General features: G+C 47.8%; 1 protein-coding gene across 1 annotated transcript in view; it reads right to left on the bottom strand.

Annotated features, from left to right (window-relative positions):
• The window catches only part of LOC308133904 (glutamate receptor ionotropic, kainate 2), a gene marked incomplete at its 5' end in the record, with an annotated part of 304,935 nt that overhangs the window by 98,075 nt on the left and 189,360 nt on the right, over positions 1-17,500 (bottom strand). The window contains 2 exons of the mRNA XM_080501449.1: positions 3,975-4,082; positions 10,090-10,233. Coding sequence (XP_080357575.1) covers positions 3,975-4,082; positions 10,090-10,233 — 252 coding nt within the window. The remainder of the gene's footprint in view (positions 1-3,974; positions 4,083-10,089; positions 10,234-17,500) is intronic.

Genomic DNA, 17,500 nt, shown 5'->3' with positions numbered 1-17,500 from the left:
GGAGTCGTACTGTCAATATGACTGCTACATGCAGGGCTTGAGTTTTTATGGTCGATGTCCATGGCGACGGTGGTGGGAGCCGCTGAGAGTGACGGTGAAGCCGTTTGAAAACAAGGGGAAATGCAACTTTTTGAAAATGCTGGGGCTTTGCCTGTGTGCAGAAAGCAGAAACGCTGCGACTGCGTCTGGGAACCACGACTGCAGTAACGAGTTCTTCAGAACGTACGTGAGGAGATGGACAATAACAACAACAACAACAACCCAGAGACTGAGGCCACGTTCACACCCACCTGGATGTTTACAAAAACGGACATTTCCCCCTCTACCTTTAAAAAAAAAAAAAAAGACATCTCCATTTCCATGGACCACATATCCACCTGGTTCAGAGCTGCTATGAGCAGCCAGGCCTGTAGGGGGCAGCGTAGCAAGAAGCATGAAGCCATGCTAGCCAATCAGAATCCGGGAAAAAAAATACTACGTCATGAATTGTGACGTAAATCTCCGACGACCCGCCTCCAGATGCAACCGGAGCCACAGAATACCCGGGGACATGGTAAACGTGGCCACAGAGTGACAGGCGGGTGTGTGTGTGTGTGTGTGTGTGTGAGAGAGAGAGTTGTTGTATTTGTTTTCATTGATCTAATAAAAGCATGTTGTTTGGATCCTGTGAGTCTGCGCCTCTGTGAGCAAACAGCCTCCACTTATTTAGATATGATTTATACCAATGATGAATACTATTTCCCAAAACTCTGCTCTTCTCACGTGTGGAAATTCCCCAAGTGGGTTAATAAAGTATGATTAGTTAGTTAAATCCAATGTGTTTGTGTGGACTCTGGAGGAATAATGGCCGTTGCCTCGATTGCTTTGCCGTTCACTGACTGTTTCTCCTTCCACTAACTGACCCTGTTCCACGGGCTTGTTGGGAACTGACAGCAGAAGGCACTTCACTTTATGCTTTCATTCTTCATTGCTCTCATTTTTTTGCAGTTTATTGAGAGTTCTGACTAAAATAACATGAAACAGCTTGAGCTCCTGGCAAGCTTTAAAATCAATCTGCGTGTTGTTATCTGAATGGATCTGATGTCTTCTGTCACCCGCTATTTGTGTCGCACAAAATGTCAAATTCACTCAAAGAGCTCAGACTAAAATCCTCCTTCACATTCAATCTGAGGCTTCCTGGGTATCATGGGGACGCGGCGGCGACCAGAACCCGGATCTGCGTCACCGGCTGTGGTCTTGTTGAGGGAACAGTGAAGGAAACGTCAAGGCTTTCTAATGCCAACGTGTAGAAATATGAGAATATAAGAAGAATGTGATGTTGGAGAAATCGTTAGCCTTCGTTAGCCTTTTTCTTGATGGAAAATTCAGATTTTCCACGAGTTTGATTAAAATAAACGTGTAACAAACGGTACGCAATAATATGAGCTTCACAACTTCTGTGATGTTTGAAGACTGAAGCTGCTGAACTATTCAGCGTCACGACCACAAAGCTTCAGACACATTTGTGAAGAAGATTTCACTCCTTCCACCAACTAAAACAAAACGCCCCGAGGCCTTGTTCAGGACAATATCGACTGGGAGACTGCTGATTGTCCTTCTACTGGGCATGTGCAGAAGAACCAGTTAATATGGCCGTAGGATGAATTCCCACAACTTTTATGACTATAAGAGATGACTTAACACATTCTGGAGCAATAAAACACGTTAAAACCTCAAAATGAAAACTCTGCATATTGTAGAGTTGTGCAATTAGTTTTGCTATATTTACAAAAACTGTAGCGGATTATTGTTTTAATGCAAAAACAATAAGTTATCATGAGTTTGAACCATTAGGACAATATTAGTGGTTCTATAGCTATCTTATACATTTCTGTCATTTTGGTAGGTTTAGTCATATCAACACTTTTAATAATTATCCCCATTTTAGTTTTTTACTACATTTTTACTATTTTACTAGTTCAAAATTTTGAAGGTTTTCCAGTTTAAAAAAAAAATCTCATCCATCCAATTTTAACCATTTGAGCAGTTTTCGCTAGGTTAAACTGTGAAATTAAATAAGATGTAATCAGACTTAATGAAAAGTAAAGTATCTGATTTGCAGGGTTTGCTGGCTGAGAGGTGACGTAGGAAACTTCTCGCAGCTGCAGCCAAAGGAAACATGCAGGCTTCAGATATAAATAACCGATTAATTCTAATTTAAGTGTCACGCTTGTCAACTTGAGTTTCTGCTGTGCAACAAGATATTAAAATATGAATTTACATGCTATTTACTGTAAGCTGCTGTCATCCACTGGAGGAGGGCTGCGCCGGGCTGCGGAGGAAAACGTTGCAGACTGCTGCCATACATCCATCCATACCTCCATACCTCCATTAGCACAATGCTATTTTCAGTGGGAAACCTTTCATGTTTCTCTCTGGAGGACTGAATGAGTTCATCCTTCCTACAGACAACGGGAGTTTCGTTAAAGAGCGACGCCCCTTCAAATGAGACAAGAGAAGAGAAGGAAAGAGACAGCAGCTCTGCAACCTTCAGTTATGACTGAAGTGATGACGATGCTTGAAGGTTTAGTTGTTCAAATAGTCATTTAAAAGTAGAGATGTTGCTGTATTGTGCTACTTTAGAGGAGATTAATCTAAACAATGGACTTGCATTACGACACAACAGGATCTCAGGAGTCTTTGTCACACTTTGGTAAATCGAATGACAAGTTATCCAGCGCAGTGACAGGACATGTTTGAGGACCGAGTCTTAAGACATCCAGCATTTGCATATTTTGTCTCGATCTGATCCAACTGGGACTCATTACAATGCACTATTAAATGTACAATTAACACAATCTGTCCTCAACACGCACATTAAAAGTCTACTTCAATTCTACCTGTCAAAATGCAGACTAGGTGTCATTTGGAATAAAAAAATTCACAATTTAAATGTGACATTTGAGTGCGGCCCGGCGGCTCGGGGTGTTTTACTAATATATAGTCCTGAATTTCAATCTCGCTCTTTGTTACATGTCACAAGCTCTCATTTTCAACCTGAGCGTCATAACAAAATGTAAAATCAGCCTTGAACATTTATTTCAAATTGATGTTAAACTTTCAGTGAAGTTCCTCCGAGGCTGCCAGCAGCCGGCTTGATCCTCGTGCACTCCCTGGATGGATGAATCCAATTTATTTTCATTTACAGAATATTGCTCTTAACAAGGCTTTGTGGCTGCAACACAAATCTCCTGGCAACCGGGTCAGAGAGGTGCTTGAGAGGAACGGCTGTGCACAGGCAACGGCCATGAGAAACTGCACTGTGTCACAGCAAACTTTGCTGGATTTAACCCTCCTCTGACCTCTGAAACGTCGCTGGTCTGAATCCAGCTGCCTGGCCTCCAAAACACCAGTCGAGAGAGGCGAGGCCACTGCAGACTGCTGAGTCGAAGGAAAGTGAGGAAATCCTTTATGAGCAGGCCTTGTCGCCGAACGCTGTGGGGAAATCGATCAAATCTATATGGGGACACTTTTCTGCATAGACTGAACTCCTCTCTACAAGGCCCATGTGTTGCCAGGAGCCGTTTACATCACCGCTTTCTGATTGCATTCTTTGTCACTGATAGATCAGTTTGCCCCGTTTATACAAATGATGAATACATTCATCAGATTGATGTGCCGGCAGAAGATCCTCCCATTCAGCCGCTGGATCGGCAGCGAGCAGCAACCCGCTGCATCAATCTGACTCCCTCTCGAAACGGCATGAAGAGCCACGTTGCTCCGTTATGTACCAGACATACCGTACATCCACTTCAGCACAAACACATTTACATGGACTCTGATTGGGTCATAAAGAGGGTTCTACCACAATACACATTTCATTTACTACAAAATCAATAGGAAAATCCCCTGGTACCGCTACGCTTTAGTCCGGAGACCATACAGGATGGCTCTGTACACAATCAGGAGCTTCCAGTGAGAACAGAAAGACAAACCTTCTCAAGCCCCTCCTCCTTCAGACTGATGACGTCCAGGTCGAAGTCTGTTCTCAGGCCGTTGGTCCGGTTGAAGGTGATCCTGCCGGTCAGGCCGTCCCAGTGAGCCTGAAGAGAGAGACACAGGCAGAGACGTTACCATCAGTGTTTCAGGAAAAGCTGTTCCTTTCTTTCCACACGGTCTCTGTTTGCACCGTCTTCAAGGTGCCGCCACACTCTGAGGCTGCATTGGGAACAGTGGGGGAGCAATTACACAATCTTTACAGATATTTAGGGTTGTGATAGCATACAATCTAGCATGAAAGTGGCTCAGAGCGGGGAAGGCTCTGTGCTCAGGCACGGCGAATCATCACAAGCCGGGGACTTCAGGGCCTATCTTTAGTTGGATGAGTGGGAGTCGCAGATCTGAAAGTTACTCACTCTGCTGCTCCAAAGCATTTGTCATGCTGCTTTGACTCGGTGTCTGAGTGCCTCTCCACTGACAGCAGTGCTACTCACAGATACAAGGATATGCTACTCCACTGGAGATTATCACGAGCTACGATTAGCGGGTGCAGAGGGAATGTCGGTCACACCGACCTGCAGGTCGAACCCTTCAGGGACACCTAACCCTTCAGGGACACCTAACCCTAACCCTTCAGGGACACCTAACCCTAACCCTTCAGGGACACCTAACCCTTCAGGGACACCTAACCCTAACCCTTCAGGGACACCTAACCCTAACCCTTCAGGGACACCTAACCCTAACTCTTCAGGGACACCTAACCCTAACCCTTCAGGGACACCTAACCCTAACCCTTCAGGGACACCTAACCCTAACCCTTCAGGGACACCTAACCCTAACCCTTCAGGGACACCTAACCCTAACCCTTCAGGGACACCAAACCCTAACCCTTCAGGGACACCTAACCCTAACTCTTCAGGGACACCTAACCCTAACCCTTCAGGGACACCTAACCCTAACCCTTCAGGGACACCTAACCCTAACCCTTCAGGGACACCTAACCCTAACCCTTCAGGGACACCTAACCCTTCAGGGACACCTAACCCTAACCCTTCAAGGACACCTAACCCTAACCCTTCAGGGACACCTAACCCTAACTCTTCAGGGACACCTAACCCTAACCCTTCAGGGACACCTAACCCTAACCCTTCAGGGACACCTAACCCTTCAGGGACACCTAACCCTAACCCTTCAGGGACACCTAACCCTAACCCTTCAGGGACACCTAACCCTAACTCTTCAGGGACACCTAACCCTAACCCTTCAGGGACACCTAACCCTAACCCTTCAGGGACACCTAACCCTAACCCTTCAGGGACACCTAACCCTTCAGGGACACCTAACCCTAACTCTTCAGGGACACCTAACCCTAACCCTTCAGGGACACCTAACCCTAACCCTTCAGGGACACCTAACCCTAACTCTTCAGGGACACCTAACCCTAACCCTTCAGGGACACCTAACCCTAACCCTTCAGGGACACCTAACTCTTCAGGGACACCTAACCCTAACCCTTCAGGGACACCTAACCCTAACCCTTCAGGGACACCTAACCCTAACCCTTCAGGGACACCTAACCCTAACCCTTCAGGGACACCTAACCCTAACCCTTCAGGGACACCTAACCCTAACCCTTCAGGGACACCTAACCCTAACCCTTCAGGGACACCTAACCCTAACCCTTCAGGGACACCTAACCCTTCAGGGACACCTAACCCTAACCCTTCAGGGACACCTAACCCTTCAGGGACACCTAACCCTAACCCTTCAGGGACACCTAACCCTAACCCTTCAGGGACACCTAACCCTAACCCTTCAGGGACACCTAACCCTAACCCTTCAGGGACACCTAACCCTAAACCTTCAGGGACACCTAACCCTAACCCTTCAGGGACACCTAACCCTAACCCTTCAGGGACACCTAACCCTAACCCTTCAGGGACACCTAACCCTTCAGGGACACCTAACCCTAACCCTTCAAGGACACCTAACCCTAACCCTTCAGGGACACCTAACCCTAACTCTTCAGGGACACCTAACCCTAACCCTTCAGGGACACCTAACCCTAACCCTTCAGGGACACCTAACCCTAACCCTTCAGGGACACCTAACCCTTCAGGGACACCTAACCCTAACTCTTCAGGGACACCTAACCCTAACCCTTCAGGGACACCTAACCCTAACCCTTCAGGGACACCTAACCCTAACTCTTCAGGGACACCTAACCCTAACCCTTCAGGGACACCTAACCCTAACCCTTCAGGGACACCTAACCCTAACCCTTCAGGGACACCTAACCCTAAACCTTCAGGGACACCTAACCCTAACCCTTCAGGGACACCTAACCCTAACCCTTCAGGGACACCTAACCCTAACCCTTCAGGGACACCTAACCCTAACTCTTCAGGGACACCTAACCCTAACCCTTCAGGGACACCTAACCCTAACCCTTCAGGGACACCTAACCCTAACCCTTCAGGGACACCTAACTCTTCAGGGACACCTAACCCTAACCCTTCAGGGACACCTAACCCTAACCCTTCAGGGACACCTAACCCTAACCCACAAGATTCTACATCTGCTGCACTGGATGTGCTGCTTTTCTCTTTATGACCTGCCACGCTTGATCTTCTGCTATGAACCGGAGCATTTCAGTTAAGACAAAGAAAATCCAGCATCATTCCAGATGACGAGTACGAGTACGAGTACGAGTACGAGTACTAACCTTCAGCAACTTGCCGATACTGACTACTGAGACCAGAACTTACTAGATGCCATGAAGCTAATGTCTCTGGTGATGAAGATGCTGGTGTTATATGAATTATCTTCCCCCTCTTGACGTTTTGTGAGAAAATATATTAGTCTTATTTACTGTCATTGTCATTATCTTGTGTACCTGCTGCTGACCGTCGACGCCACTTTGTTGTATTGAGTAGCTTTACCAAGAAGAAGTACCCGATGTCGGTTTCACTAGTTTTAAATTATTCATACTCTATATTTTGCTTTTATTTTGTATTGTATTCACATATCTGATTGTTTGTGTTTTATGCTGTGTTTTCTTTGACCTCTTAGCTTGAGGTGTTCCAGCAGCAGAGAGCCACCGCTCAGAATCGTCTTCAGACAATTCTCCTCGAGCGCCGAAGGTCATTCTTGTGGGGAAAACCTTTTCCGAACCCCAGACGATGAAAACTCTCTCAGCGTATTACCGCTCGGCGGTTTGCTGCTCCAGGCAGAACCTTACTTCACTTTAAAACCAGACCTATCTGCCCTGCATGGGGATCACATCATCTCTCCTTTGTGATGTGATGAAAAAGGGCATGTCATGGAAAAAAAAACAACCTGACTACAGATAATGAAGTTGAGAAGAAACAGGATGTAAAAGCTTGAAGTCGTGTCACCGGCTCAGGGTGACCTTGACCGGAGAGCGGCCGACTTCACTCCAGCAAGTCAAACATAAATTCTGCGCGCAAGGTTTATGTGTTTGTTTGTTTTTCTCCTTTCGCTTCCCGTCCCCAACGGCAGAACCCCCGAAAAGCAATCGCTGGATCCGCACAGCCGAGTGACCCCGCGGTTCAAGTGCTGAAAAACGAGCGGCCGCAGAGCTTCTGATCAAAGCGCAGAGCAATGAATAGCTAATGCACAGCCCAGAGTCAGCGGCTGACCTCAGGAGCTTCTCTCAAGGTTTCTACCAGAGCAGGAACGTTAACCCTTTCTGCTCCAGAGAGCTGGAGAACCGTGAACCGAAACCTTCACACGGAACAGAGTAATGGTGGTGGAGAGTAATGGTGGTGGAGAGTAATGGTGGTGGAGAGTAATGGTGGTGGAGAGTAATGGTGGTGTAGAGTAATAGTGGTGGAGAGTAATGGTGGTGTAGAGTAATAGTGGTGGAGAGTAATGGTGGTGTAGAGTAATAGTAGTGTACAGAGTAATGGTGGTGTAGAGTAATAGTAGTGTACAGAGTAATGGTGGTGGAGAGTAATGGTGGTGGAGAGTAATGGTGGTGGAGAGTAATGGTGGTGTAGAGTAATAGTGGTGGAGAGTAATGGTGGTGTAGAGTAATAGTAGTGTACAGAGTAATGGTGGTGGAGAGTAATGGTGGTGGAGAGTAATGGTGGTGGAGAGTAATGGTGGTGGAGAGCAATGGTGGTGGAGAGTAATGGTGGTGTACAGAGTAATGGTGGTGGAGAGTAATGGTGGTGGAGAGTAATGGTGGTGGAGAGCAATGGTGGTGGAGAGTAATGGTGGTGGAGAGTAATGGTTGTGTACAGAGTAATGGTGGTGTAGAGTAATGGTGGTGTAGAGTAATGGTGGTGTAGAGTAATGGTGGTGGAGAGTAATGGTGGTGGAGAGTAATGGTGGTGTAGAGTAGTGGTGGTGGAGAGTAATGGTGGTGGAGAGTAATAGTAGTGTACAGAGTAATGGTAGTGTACATAGTAATGGTGGTGTAGAGTAATGGTGGTGTAGAGTAATGGTGGTGGAGAGTAATGGTGGTGTAGAGTAATGGTGGTGGAGAGTAATGGTGGTGTACAGAGTAATAGTAGTGTACAGAGTAATGGTGGTGGAGAGTAATGGTGGTGTACAGAGTAATAGTAGTGTACAGAGTAATGGTGGTGGAGAGTAATAGTAGTGTACAGAGTAATAGTAGTGTACAGAGTAATAGTAGTGTACTGGACCAACTGGCAGCTCCTCCAGTTTCCTTTCAGGTTTCCTGTCGTTTCCATGGCGACGGCGTTGGTTCTCAGACTGTCGTTTCCATGGCGACGGCGTTGGTTCTCAGACTGTCGTTTCCATGGCGACGGCGTTGGTTCTCAGACTGTTGTTTCCATGGCGACGGCGTTGGTTCTCAGACTATCGTTTCCATGGCGACGGCGTTGGTTCTCAGACTGTCGTTTCCATGGCGACGGCGTTGGTTCTCAGACTGTCGTTTCCATGGCAACGGCGTTGGTTCTCAGACTGTCGTTTCCATGGCGACGGCGTTGGTTCTCAGACTGTCGTTTCCATGGCGACGGCGTTGGTTCTCAGACTGTCGTTTCCATGGCAACGGCGTTGGTTCTCAGACTGTCGTTTCCATGGCGACGGCGTTGGTTCTCAGACTGTCGCTGCCTCACAGGAAGTTTTTCTTGTCCGAGGCGGCAGATTCTGTATTTCTGAGGGTTTTTCTTGTTCAGAGAACCGGACCTGACGTTTGTCAGATCAATCTGTGGCCAGGCTTCTCTAAGACAGTTGAAAGGTATGGGCGCTGCATTTAGATGTACTGTCTGACCCTACGTGACGGAGCGACCTCACGGTAAGGAGGCCACGCCTCTGACGACTGCAGCCCCTCGAGGACGGGAACTAGTGCTGCCAGTGGCTCTTCCAGGCTGAAGCCAGTGAGCGTCGTCCTGTGTGACTCAGAGGCTTAGAGAGCTTCCAGTCAGGGCACAAAGAGAACCCCCCCCCCCGCCCCCCCGCCCCCCCCCCCCCCAAGCAGCAGATGGAGACATGGCGGAGAGCAGACAGGAAGTGATGGGAGGGCCGTGAAGAAGAGATGAGATTTGCATGGTGGAAGAAAAGTGTGCGCTTAATATAAATACATCCAATCGTGTGGTTCAGTCTGTGCTTGTCAGCTCTCTCTCTCTCTCTGCACTTTAATTCCTCGCCGTCTTCACATGATCTCGGCAAACTAAATGGGACTCGAGGGTTTGAGAGCCCTAAATATAGATTTCCTAATCTCCAGGCCCTTTCCGCACACGGAGCTGTGGATTAGAAGCTCCAGCTTCACCAACGGCGCAAACCAAAGGGCAATTACCCAGAAGTTAGCTAATGCTGTGTTTTTTTTTGTTTTATGCATTGGTGATTACTGCTGAAATACAAAAGAGCCGGCTCAAGATGGCCACTCCCTCTCAGGGGGAGTTTATATGTTCATGGGCTGGAAAAGTGATTTCCATATCAATAAATACACATAAATCATTTATATTTATTCATGTTCGTCTTCTGAGCTGCCACGGACTTATTTACATTCTGGCTCTGTCTGCTTCCCTGAGAGCATGTGTTCTCTGTGTGGAGGCGCCAGCGTATGGTGAGGAGGGGGGGGGTGGGGGGGGGGGGGGGGGCAGGTAGACACGCTTCTACCTCTTTGATGAGGGCCATGAAGCGGTTCCCGAAGCGCCAGGGCTTGTGTCGGTTGCACTGTAATGAGCTGACGGTGATCTGCTGAGACTGCTGCACAGCCACGGCCACCACGTGCACGGCATCGTACATCAGCGCGGCGTCCGTCTGCAACGGGTGGTTTGAAAAGAGAAAGAGAGAGAGAGAGAGAGAGAGAGAGAGACAGAGGGAGGCTGGGTTAGGAGGCGAGGAAGAAACAGAACGTCATTAACATGGAACACAGCGTGCGACAGATGAGCGCCGCCCAACAGCGTGGATCTGTGCACAATCAGAGAAATATCAATTATCCTGATGGCTGAATCAAAGCTGCGCATCCAAAGTCAGATGTATGGATCTGCATCTTTCATGCCGCGGACGCCGGCATGAATATTTGATGAGACCTGCGTGGATTATCATTACGTACTGACGAGAGCAGCAGCAACAGTAACATTAGTGTGACTTTAAAAGTCCATGTGTGGCTGTTGTGAACGTGGAGATTTGTTTTGTATCTGCAGAAATTTGGAGGCGAAGAAAGATTCTGTTACTCTCCAGATGTAAACATGTGTGCTGGCAGGTAAAGTCTCATTTAGCTGTGGAGAAATGCTGCGAAGGGAGGCGACAGTGTCACCAAATAACTCAACAAGCAGTGAAGTCGTTTCATTACTTGGATGATGGAATTCTTTATTATCAGGCCGAAGCAATGATTCTTCAAAAGTCTCCAGTTGGGTGCTGAGGGGACGGATTACATTTCTCCCCAACCAGGTTCCATACACCCTCCAACATCTTCCCTGCAGAAGACTCTGTTCTCACAGTGCAGCTTTGTGGAGCTCCCTGCACTTTCTAAAAGTACATTTGGAGGCGGAGCTTTGAGCCGTGGAGGATCGATGTTGTGGAACCAGATCACAGTTTCAGGTCCACATTTTCACGACAACGTTAAAAGTGAGAACGTGACAATTTCTGTTCTTACAGCAACGATGCTTGGAAACACGTTACTGAACTTAAGAAGGTTTTTATGTTTTGTTTTTATTGTATTCCTACTTTTTTTTAAGTCATAGAATGAATAAGTCATAGAATGACCAAGCAAACATGTTGGTTCAACACAAAGACACAAAGTGTTTTAGTTCCTCACATCAACAGAACTAAACAGAGTCTCGCTGCCTCAAGCATTTTCCCACTGCTCAAGTGTGGTAATTGATTCAGGATCAATAGTCTTCAGGCACAGCAGGTCATCCCAACATTGAAATTTGCAAAATGCAGGCGATGAACCTCAAAGAATAGAGTTTATGAAAGAAATAAACCTTACCAAGCCAATATGGTTTAATTCTCTTTAGAAATAAACTAAAAAACGACTCACATTCATTGTTTGTTCAGGATGAGTCCAGTTTGAGTGTCATTCAGAGGAAATGCATCAGGAAGTATAAAGGCAGCAAAGTCATTGTTCTATATGTCAAACAAGGTAACCAGTATTTCTCTTAAGAATCTCTTATGATGAGAAAATTGACAGTAAGTTCATTTTGATTTTCCACTACAGTGCAAACGACGAGGCTAAGAGGCATTTCCAACACAGCGTAAAGTTCCCAGTAGAAGAGCAGCACCCAACTCAAAGATATGGAGCATGAAGAAAGAACAAACCTGCCGTTTCCAGCAGATCCTTCCTGTGGAAAAGCAAAGGATGTAAAAGGCTGACGATGAAGAGAAAGAGAGACCCGGGGCGAACAAGCCAAGGCCCAGGTCGCCTTGACGTGAAGCCGGAGTGCAAACCACCTCGCCGTCCCCAGAGTGGAATAATAATATAACACAATTAATACAGGGAGTTTTTTTCATCCATTTTTTTATGAAAAGCTTGAACTATTTCCATCAGGCAATTTGTTCACCTATTATAACTTTTAGGACCCTTAATAGCAAGAGAGCCCACTTCTGCATGTCAATCCGGTTGGAACCCACCCTCCATAAAACTGCTTTAGAACACACACATCTAACCGGAGCTCCCGTTTGCAAAACAAAGGCGGCAGCCGCCTCTTAAAAGCCTCTCAGAAAGACATAATGCATGTAAAACTATGTGCGTGCTGCATGGTAAAATATATATAATGGTCACTGCACTCAATAAATTCATGTCCGACCCACAAAGTCTTCCACAGTGTGTGTGTGTGTGTGTGTGTGTGTGTGTGTGTGTGTGTGTGTGTGTGTGTGTGTGTGTGTGTGTGTGTGTGTGTGTGTGTGTGTGTTTGTGTGTGTGATGGTGGGGTTTGTTCTAAATTTGTTAATATAAATGGTATCAATTCTAATTTGTTTTCTATTAAGTAGAGCATCAACCAACCATTTGGCAAATGAATAACAAACAAAAGAGTCTGAAGCTTGAGACGCACTGACAAACGTTTACCTCCAGACCCTCTGCAGAAATGTGCTGTATATATTTCAGCGTATATATTCATATCTGGGAGTGGTGGTGGTAAACAGAGGACTGCTGCTCGAGCGATCAGACTGCCAGTCATCCACGCTTCATGAACAAAGCCTATAATTCTGCAGTTCCTTTAAAAAAAGAAAAAGGAAAAAAAAAAATCGAATTAGTGTTTGTCTCGCTTGATTGAAAAGCAATCAAAACAGCCCTCCACAGTTGTTGCATGGAAATCAGACCCTTGGGTGCTTGAGAAAGCTTTGTCCTGCCGGAAAGAAACACTCCAAACCTGTCATTTCCCACATTTCAGTCCTGATTGAGCATCGGCAAGGTTTCAGCTTCACAGTGTGTGTGCGTGTGTGTGTGTGCGTGTGTGTGTGTGTGTGTGTGTGTGTGTGTGTGTAGATATCCAAAGACGTTTCCAAATCAATCACAGTCAATGAGCTCGCCTTCCAGAAATCTCCACCATCTTTTGGCGTGTGCCCACGGGAGTGTGAGGTATTAATAATCCGTGTTAGGAGAAGGTGTTGAAGCAAAAGGGAGTGTGAATTTATTGCTATGTGGGTGTCAAAACAGGGCTGGGAGGGGAGGGGGGGGGGGGGGGGGGCAGCAATATGTGGGTTTGTGTGGAGGATGAAGGTGTCAAACTCCAGCGACATGAAGGAGATGATCCAGACTGACTCGCTTTGTTGTTCTTGTCACACTAACCAGTGTTTGGCTGCTTGTAACAATTGATCCTGGAGGATCTTCCACTGTCAGGTGTCCCATGTGCTCAACGGGCCCATTCCTTTGTTTTCACACACGTTGTCGTCGGCAACGCCCAGAGACCAGCTGACAGGACAGTCGGAGTGTCCAAGTCAATGCTGAATGAGACACACAACCACTTCTTTTCTCACGTTTCCATCCACACACCTTTTAAATCTATAATCCAAAATAGGTGCTGTAAACCTCTTCTCTGCTCACCCGGGGGGGGGGGGGGGGGGGGGGGGGGGGGGGGGGGGGGACTGAACCCAGGTACAGGGAGGGGGCCGTTCGGACCAACGTAGGATTGAAAAAACGTTTTTTAAAATCACTCCTGACTCAAATGGCGACACTCAGACGTCACATTCACCCAATGTCACACACATCACGTAGAAATCTCACACACATCACCTAGAAATCTCACACACATCACTTAGAAATCTCACACACATCACGTAGAAATCACACACACATCACTTAGAAATCTCACACACATCACTTTGAAATCTCACACACATCACTTAGAAATCTCACACACATCACTTTGAAATCACACACACATCACTTTGAAATCACACACACATCACTTAGAAATCTCACACACATCACTTTGAAATCACACACACATCACTTAGAAATCTCACACACATCACCTAGAAATCTCACACACATCACGTAGAAATCTCACACACATCACTTTGAAATCTCACACACATCACTTAGAAATCTCACACACATCACCTAGAAATCTCACACACATCACTTTGAAATCACACACACATCACTTTGAAATCTCACACACATCACTTTGAAATCTCACACACATCACTTTGAAATCTCACACACATCACCTAGAAATCTCACACACATCACTTAGAAATCTCACACACATCACTTTGAAATCTCACACACATCACTTAGAAATCTCACACACATCACGTGGAAATCTCACACACATCACCTAGAAATCTCACACACATCACTTAGAAATCTCACACACATCACTTAGAAATCTCACACACATCACGTGGAAATCTCACACACATCACTTAGAAATCTCACACACATCACGTGGAAATCTCACACACATCACCTAGAAATCTCACACACATCACCTAGAAATCTCACACACATCACTTAGAAATCTCACACACATCACTTAGAAATCTCACACACATCACTTAGAAATCTCACACACATCACGTAGAAATCTCACGTGGGAGCGTCCAGGTGACGAGATGATCCTCCCACACTCGGACCTGGAGCCCCACTATGTTCTTTGAAGAAGTCAGGAGCACAAACTCATACAATTAAAGTAATAAAATATAAAATTCATCAAAAAAGACAGACATAAATAAATATTAAAACAAACCTGGTGCCCTGGAATTAGATTAAAACGTCCAAACATGAACGCTAAAGCACCGTTATTGAAGGAATAACAGTTCAGTAGTTTGCTCTGCTGCTAGCTTGTAGATTCGTCTCTATCAGGAGCTCCTGGGAGCTGAAGAGGGTCGAGGGTCTTGCTCAAGGGCACGCGGTGGGGAGCGATCAGCAGTGGGAATCAAACCTGCCAATTTCCAATCACAAGTCTGCCTCTCTAACCTCTCGGCCAGCCCTGCCCCTCCACTGACCGACGTGGACGGGGGGAGACGGGGAATCGAACCCTCAACCCTCCGACTGAGACTCATCCGCCCACGTTGATCTGGTAGGAGACGGAGGAAGGCGGAGGACTGAATAGAGCAGGGAGACGCAGGTGTTTCTATAGTGATTATGGTACAGAGATCCTAACGAGGAAGATGAATAAAACTGCTGTGCAACACAATGTGTCTTGAATCTTCCGTGTTGCAGCGTCAGGAGGAGCTTCCAGAGCGCCGCCCCTCCGCTAGCCCTCCAGGAGCCGCGGAGCGCCGCCCCTCCGCTAGCCCTCCAGGAGCCGCGGAGCGCCGCCCCTCCGCTAGCCCTCCAGGAGCCGCGGAGCGCCGCCCCTCCGCTAGCCCTCCAGGAGCCGCGGAGCGCCGCCCCTCCGCTAGCCCTCCGGGAGCCGCGGAGCGCCGCCCCTCCGCTAGCCCTCCGGGAGCCGCGGAGCGCCGCCCCTCCGCTAGCCCACCGGGAGCCGCGGAGCGCCGCCTCTCCGCTAGCCCTCCGGGAGCCTCGGAGCGCCGCCCCTCCGCTAGCCCTCCGGGAGCCGCGGAGCGCCGCCCCTCCGCTAGCCCTCCGGGAGCCGCGGAGCGCCGCCCCTCCGCTAGCCCACCGGGAGCCGCGGAGCGCCGCCTCTCCGCTAGCCCTCCGGGAGCCTCGGAGCGCCGCCCCTCCGCTAGCCCTCCGGGAGCCGCGGAGCGCCGCCCCTCCGCTAGCCCTCCGGGAGCCGCGGAGCGCCGCCCCTCCGCTAGCCCTCCGGGAGCCGCGGAGCGCCGCCCCTCCGCTAGCCGTCCGGGAGCCGTGGAGCGCCGCCCCTCCGCTAGCCCTCCAGGAGCCGCGGCACTCCGATGCCCTCAGCTGGCTGGATGGTAACGGCGATGTGACACGCCGTCTGTCCATCATGGCCCCGATCCTGCAGACGGGACAAGCCCTCCGGCGCTCCGGACGATCAGCTGTAGATGTTTGCATCGATGCATTAAATGGACAAAGAGACACGGAGGTCGGAGCCTTTCAGTCAAAGTTCCACAAAGTATTTCATGAATTAAATATGGTGTTAATTAAAAGAAGCAGCGCTAATGTATTCCGCGGGGGCGCGGGGGCTCGCTAGCAGCCGGGGCTCTGAGCCGCTCTGCCGTCTCCCCAGTGCGAGCCTCACAAGTACCCGTCAGCCAGACTCGCAAATGATTTAGCAACACCGGCACTTCACTCTATAAACATCTCATTAAAATCAATTATGTCACTCCTGAATGAAATTAAAGCTAAACGCTTTAAAAGCTGCTTTTCCCTTGTGTCAGCCAATATGAGCATTACCCCTGACGCTGTCTATTTTTCCACCTCATTCTCTCTCTCTCTCTCTCCCACTCTGTGAGAGAGAGAGAGAGAGAGAGAGAGAGAGAGAGAGATGTTTTCAATCTCCTAAACTCAGATTGATTTCAACACTTTTATGAATTGTTAAAGTGCCCAGACCTGACTTGAAGGCCACAAAGCACCCCCACCCTCCACCCACCCCCACCCACCCCTCCACCCGCAACCCCAACCCTCCTCCAACCAACCAGCTCATCAACATTGCCATGGAAACAAAGTGGCAAGAAATAGCTTCTCTGCAGACCCGGGGCTTGGAGGGGTTATTGTTTCCCGACGCTGCCGCTCCTTCATGAATACATTTTGCTCACATGCAGCATAAGAAGCAGGGCGGAGTGCGAGCGGGGGCTCACGACCACTGAGGGCGATACACTGCCAGCGCTGTGAATATCAACAAGCCAGGATCACAAATGTAGACGGCAACACCCAATGTTTGGCTGCAACTCAACAAGGGGCTTGAAACCAGAACATTTCCTCCCTTCGATGGTTGCACAGTGGGAATAAAACTCACTGCTAACAACACTGGACACTCTCTCAAATTCAAGGAAATCTAACACTCAGCTTTTCTGTATTTCCTGTATTATTGGACACATGTTAGAATTGTGAATATCCTGCTCCTCCTGGCCACGTACTCGGCCAATCAGACGGAGTCATGCGGCAGTTAAGCCCCGCCCACGAGGCAGATGTGAGTGTTTGAGGTGTCAAAGTGTGTGTAAAGATTTTATTGGACATCGAACCGTGGAAATGCCAAAACAATCTGTGCTGGAGGACTGGTGACAAATCCTCACGGTGTGTTTACAAATCCTTTCCAAGTGGAAATAGTTAAAGTTCATAGCAGTTTGTTAATGTAAACATCTTCACATTTGACCTCAGTGCTGCACAGCAATGATTCCACATTGATTTTAACCGTTTTTTTCAACTTTTTTTCACATTTAAAATGGACCTATGAAGCGTCAAGTGTGTCTTTGGTGAATCTTTCTCTGTCTTTATCCACGATCCTCACGTTTCCATATGCAGCCCCATTTACAAGTCAAAACGATTGTTATTATGGTGACTGTCAAAATAAAAGTACTAAGTCCAGGAGAATATGGACTGAGAGTCATGGCACCTGATTGTACAGCAGAATTGTTTACTACGGCCACATGCAGCGGCAGCATTCTTCTCCAGACCACTTCTCAAGAAAAAATCTGGATTTTTTTACATTTTTAACCATTTACTGACCGAGTCCCCTCTTGGAAGCCGTTTTCAAAAAGATGCACT

The sequence above is a fragment of the Blennius ocellaris genome (genome assembly GCF_963422515.1).
Source record: "Blennius ocellaris genome assembly, chromosome: 8".
NCBI classification, from domain to species: Eukaryota; Metazoa; Chordata; class Actinopteri; order Blenniiformes; family Blenniidae; genus Blennius; species Blennius ocellaris.
This window is presented reverse-complemented; position numbering and strand designations above follow the sequence as displayed.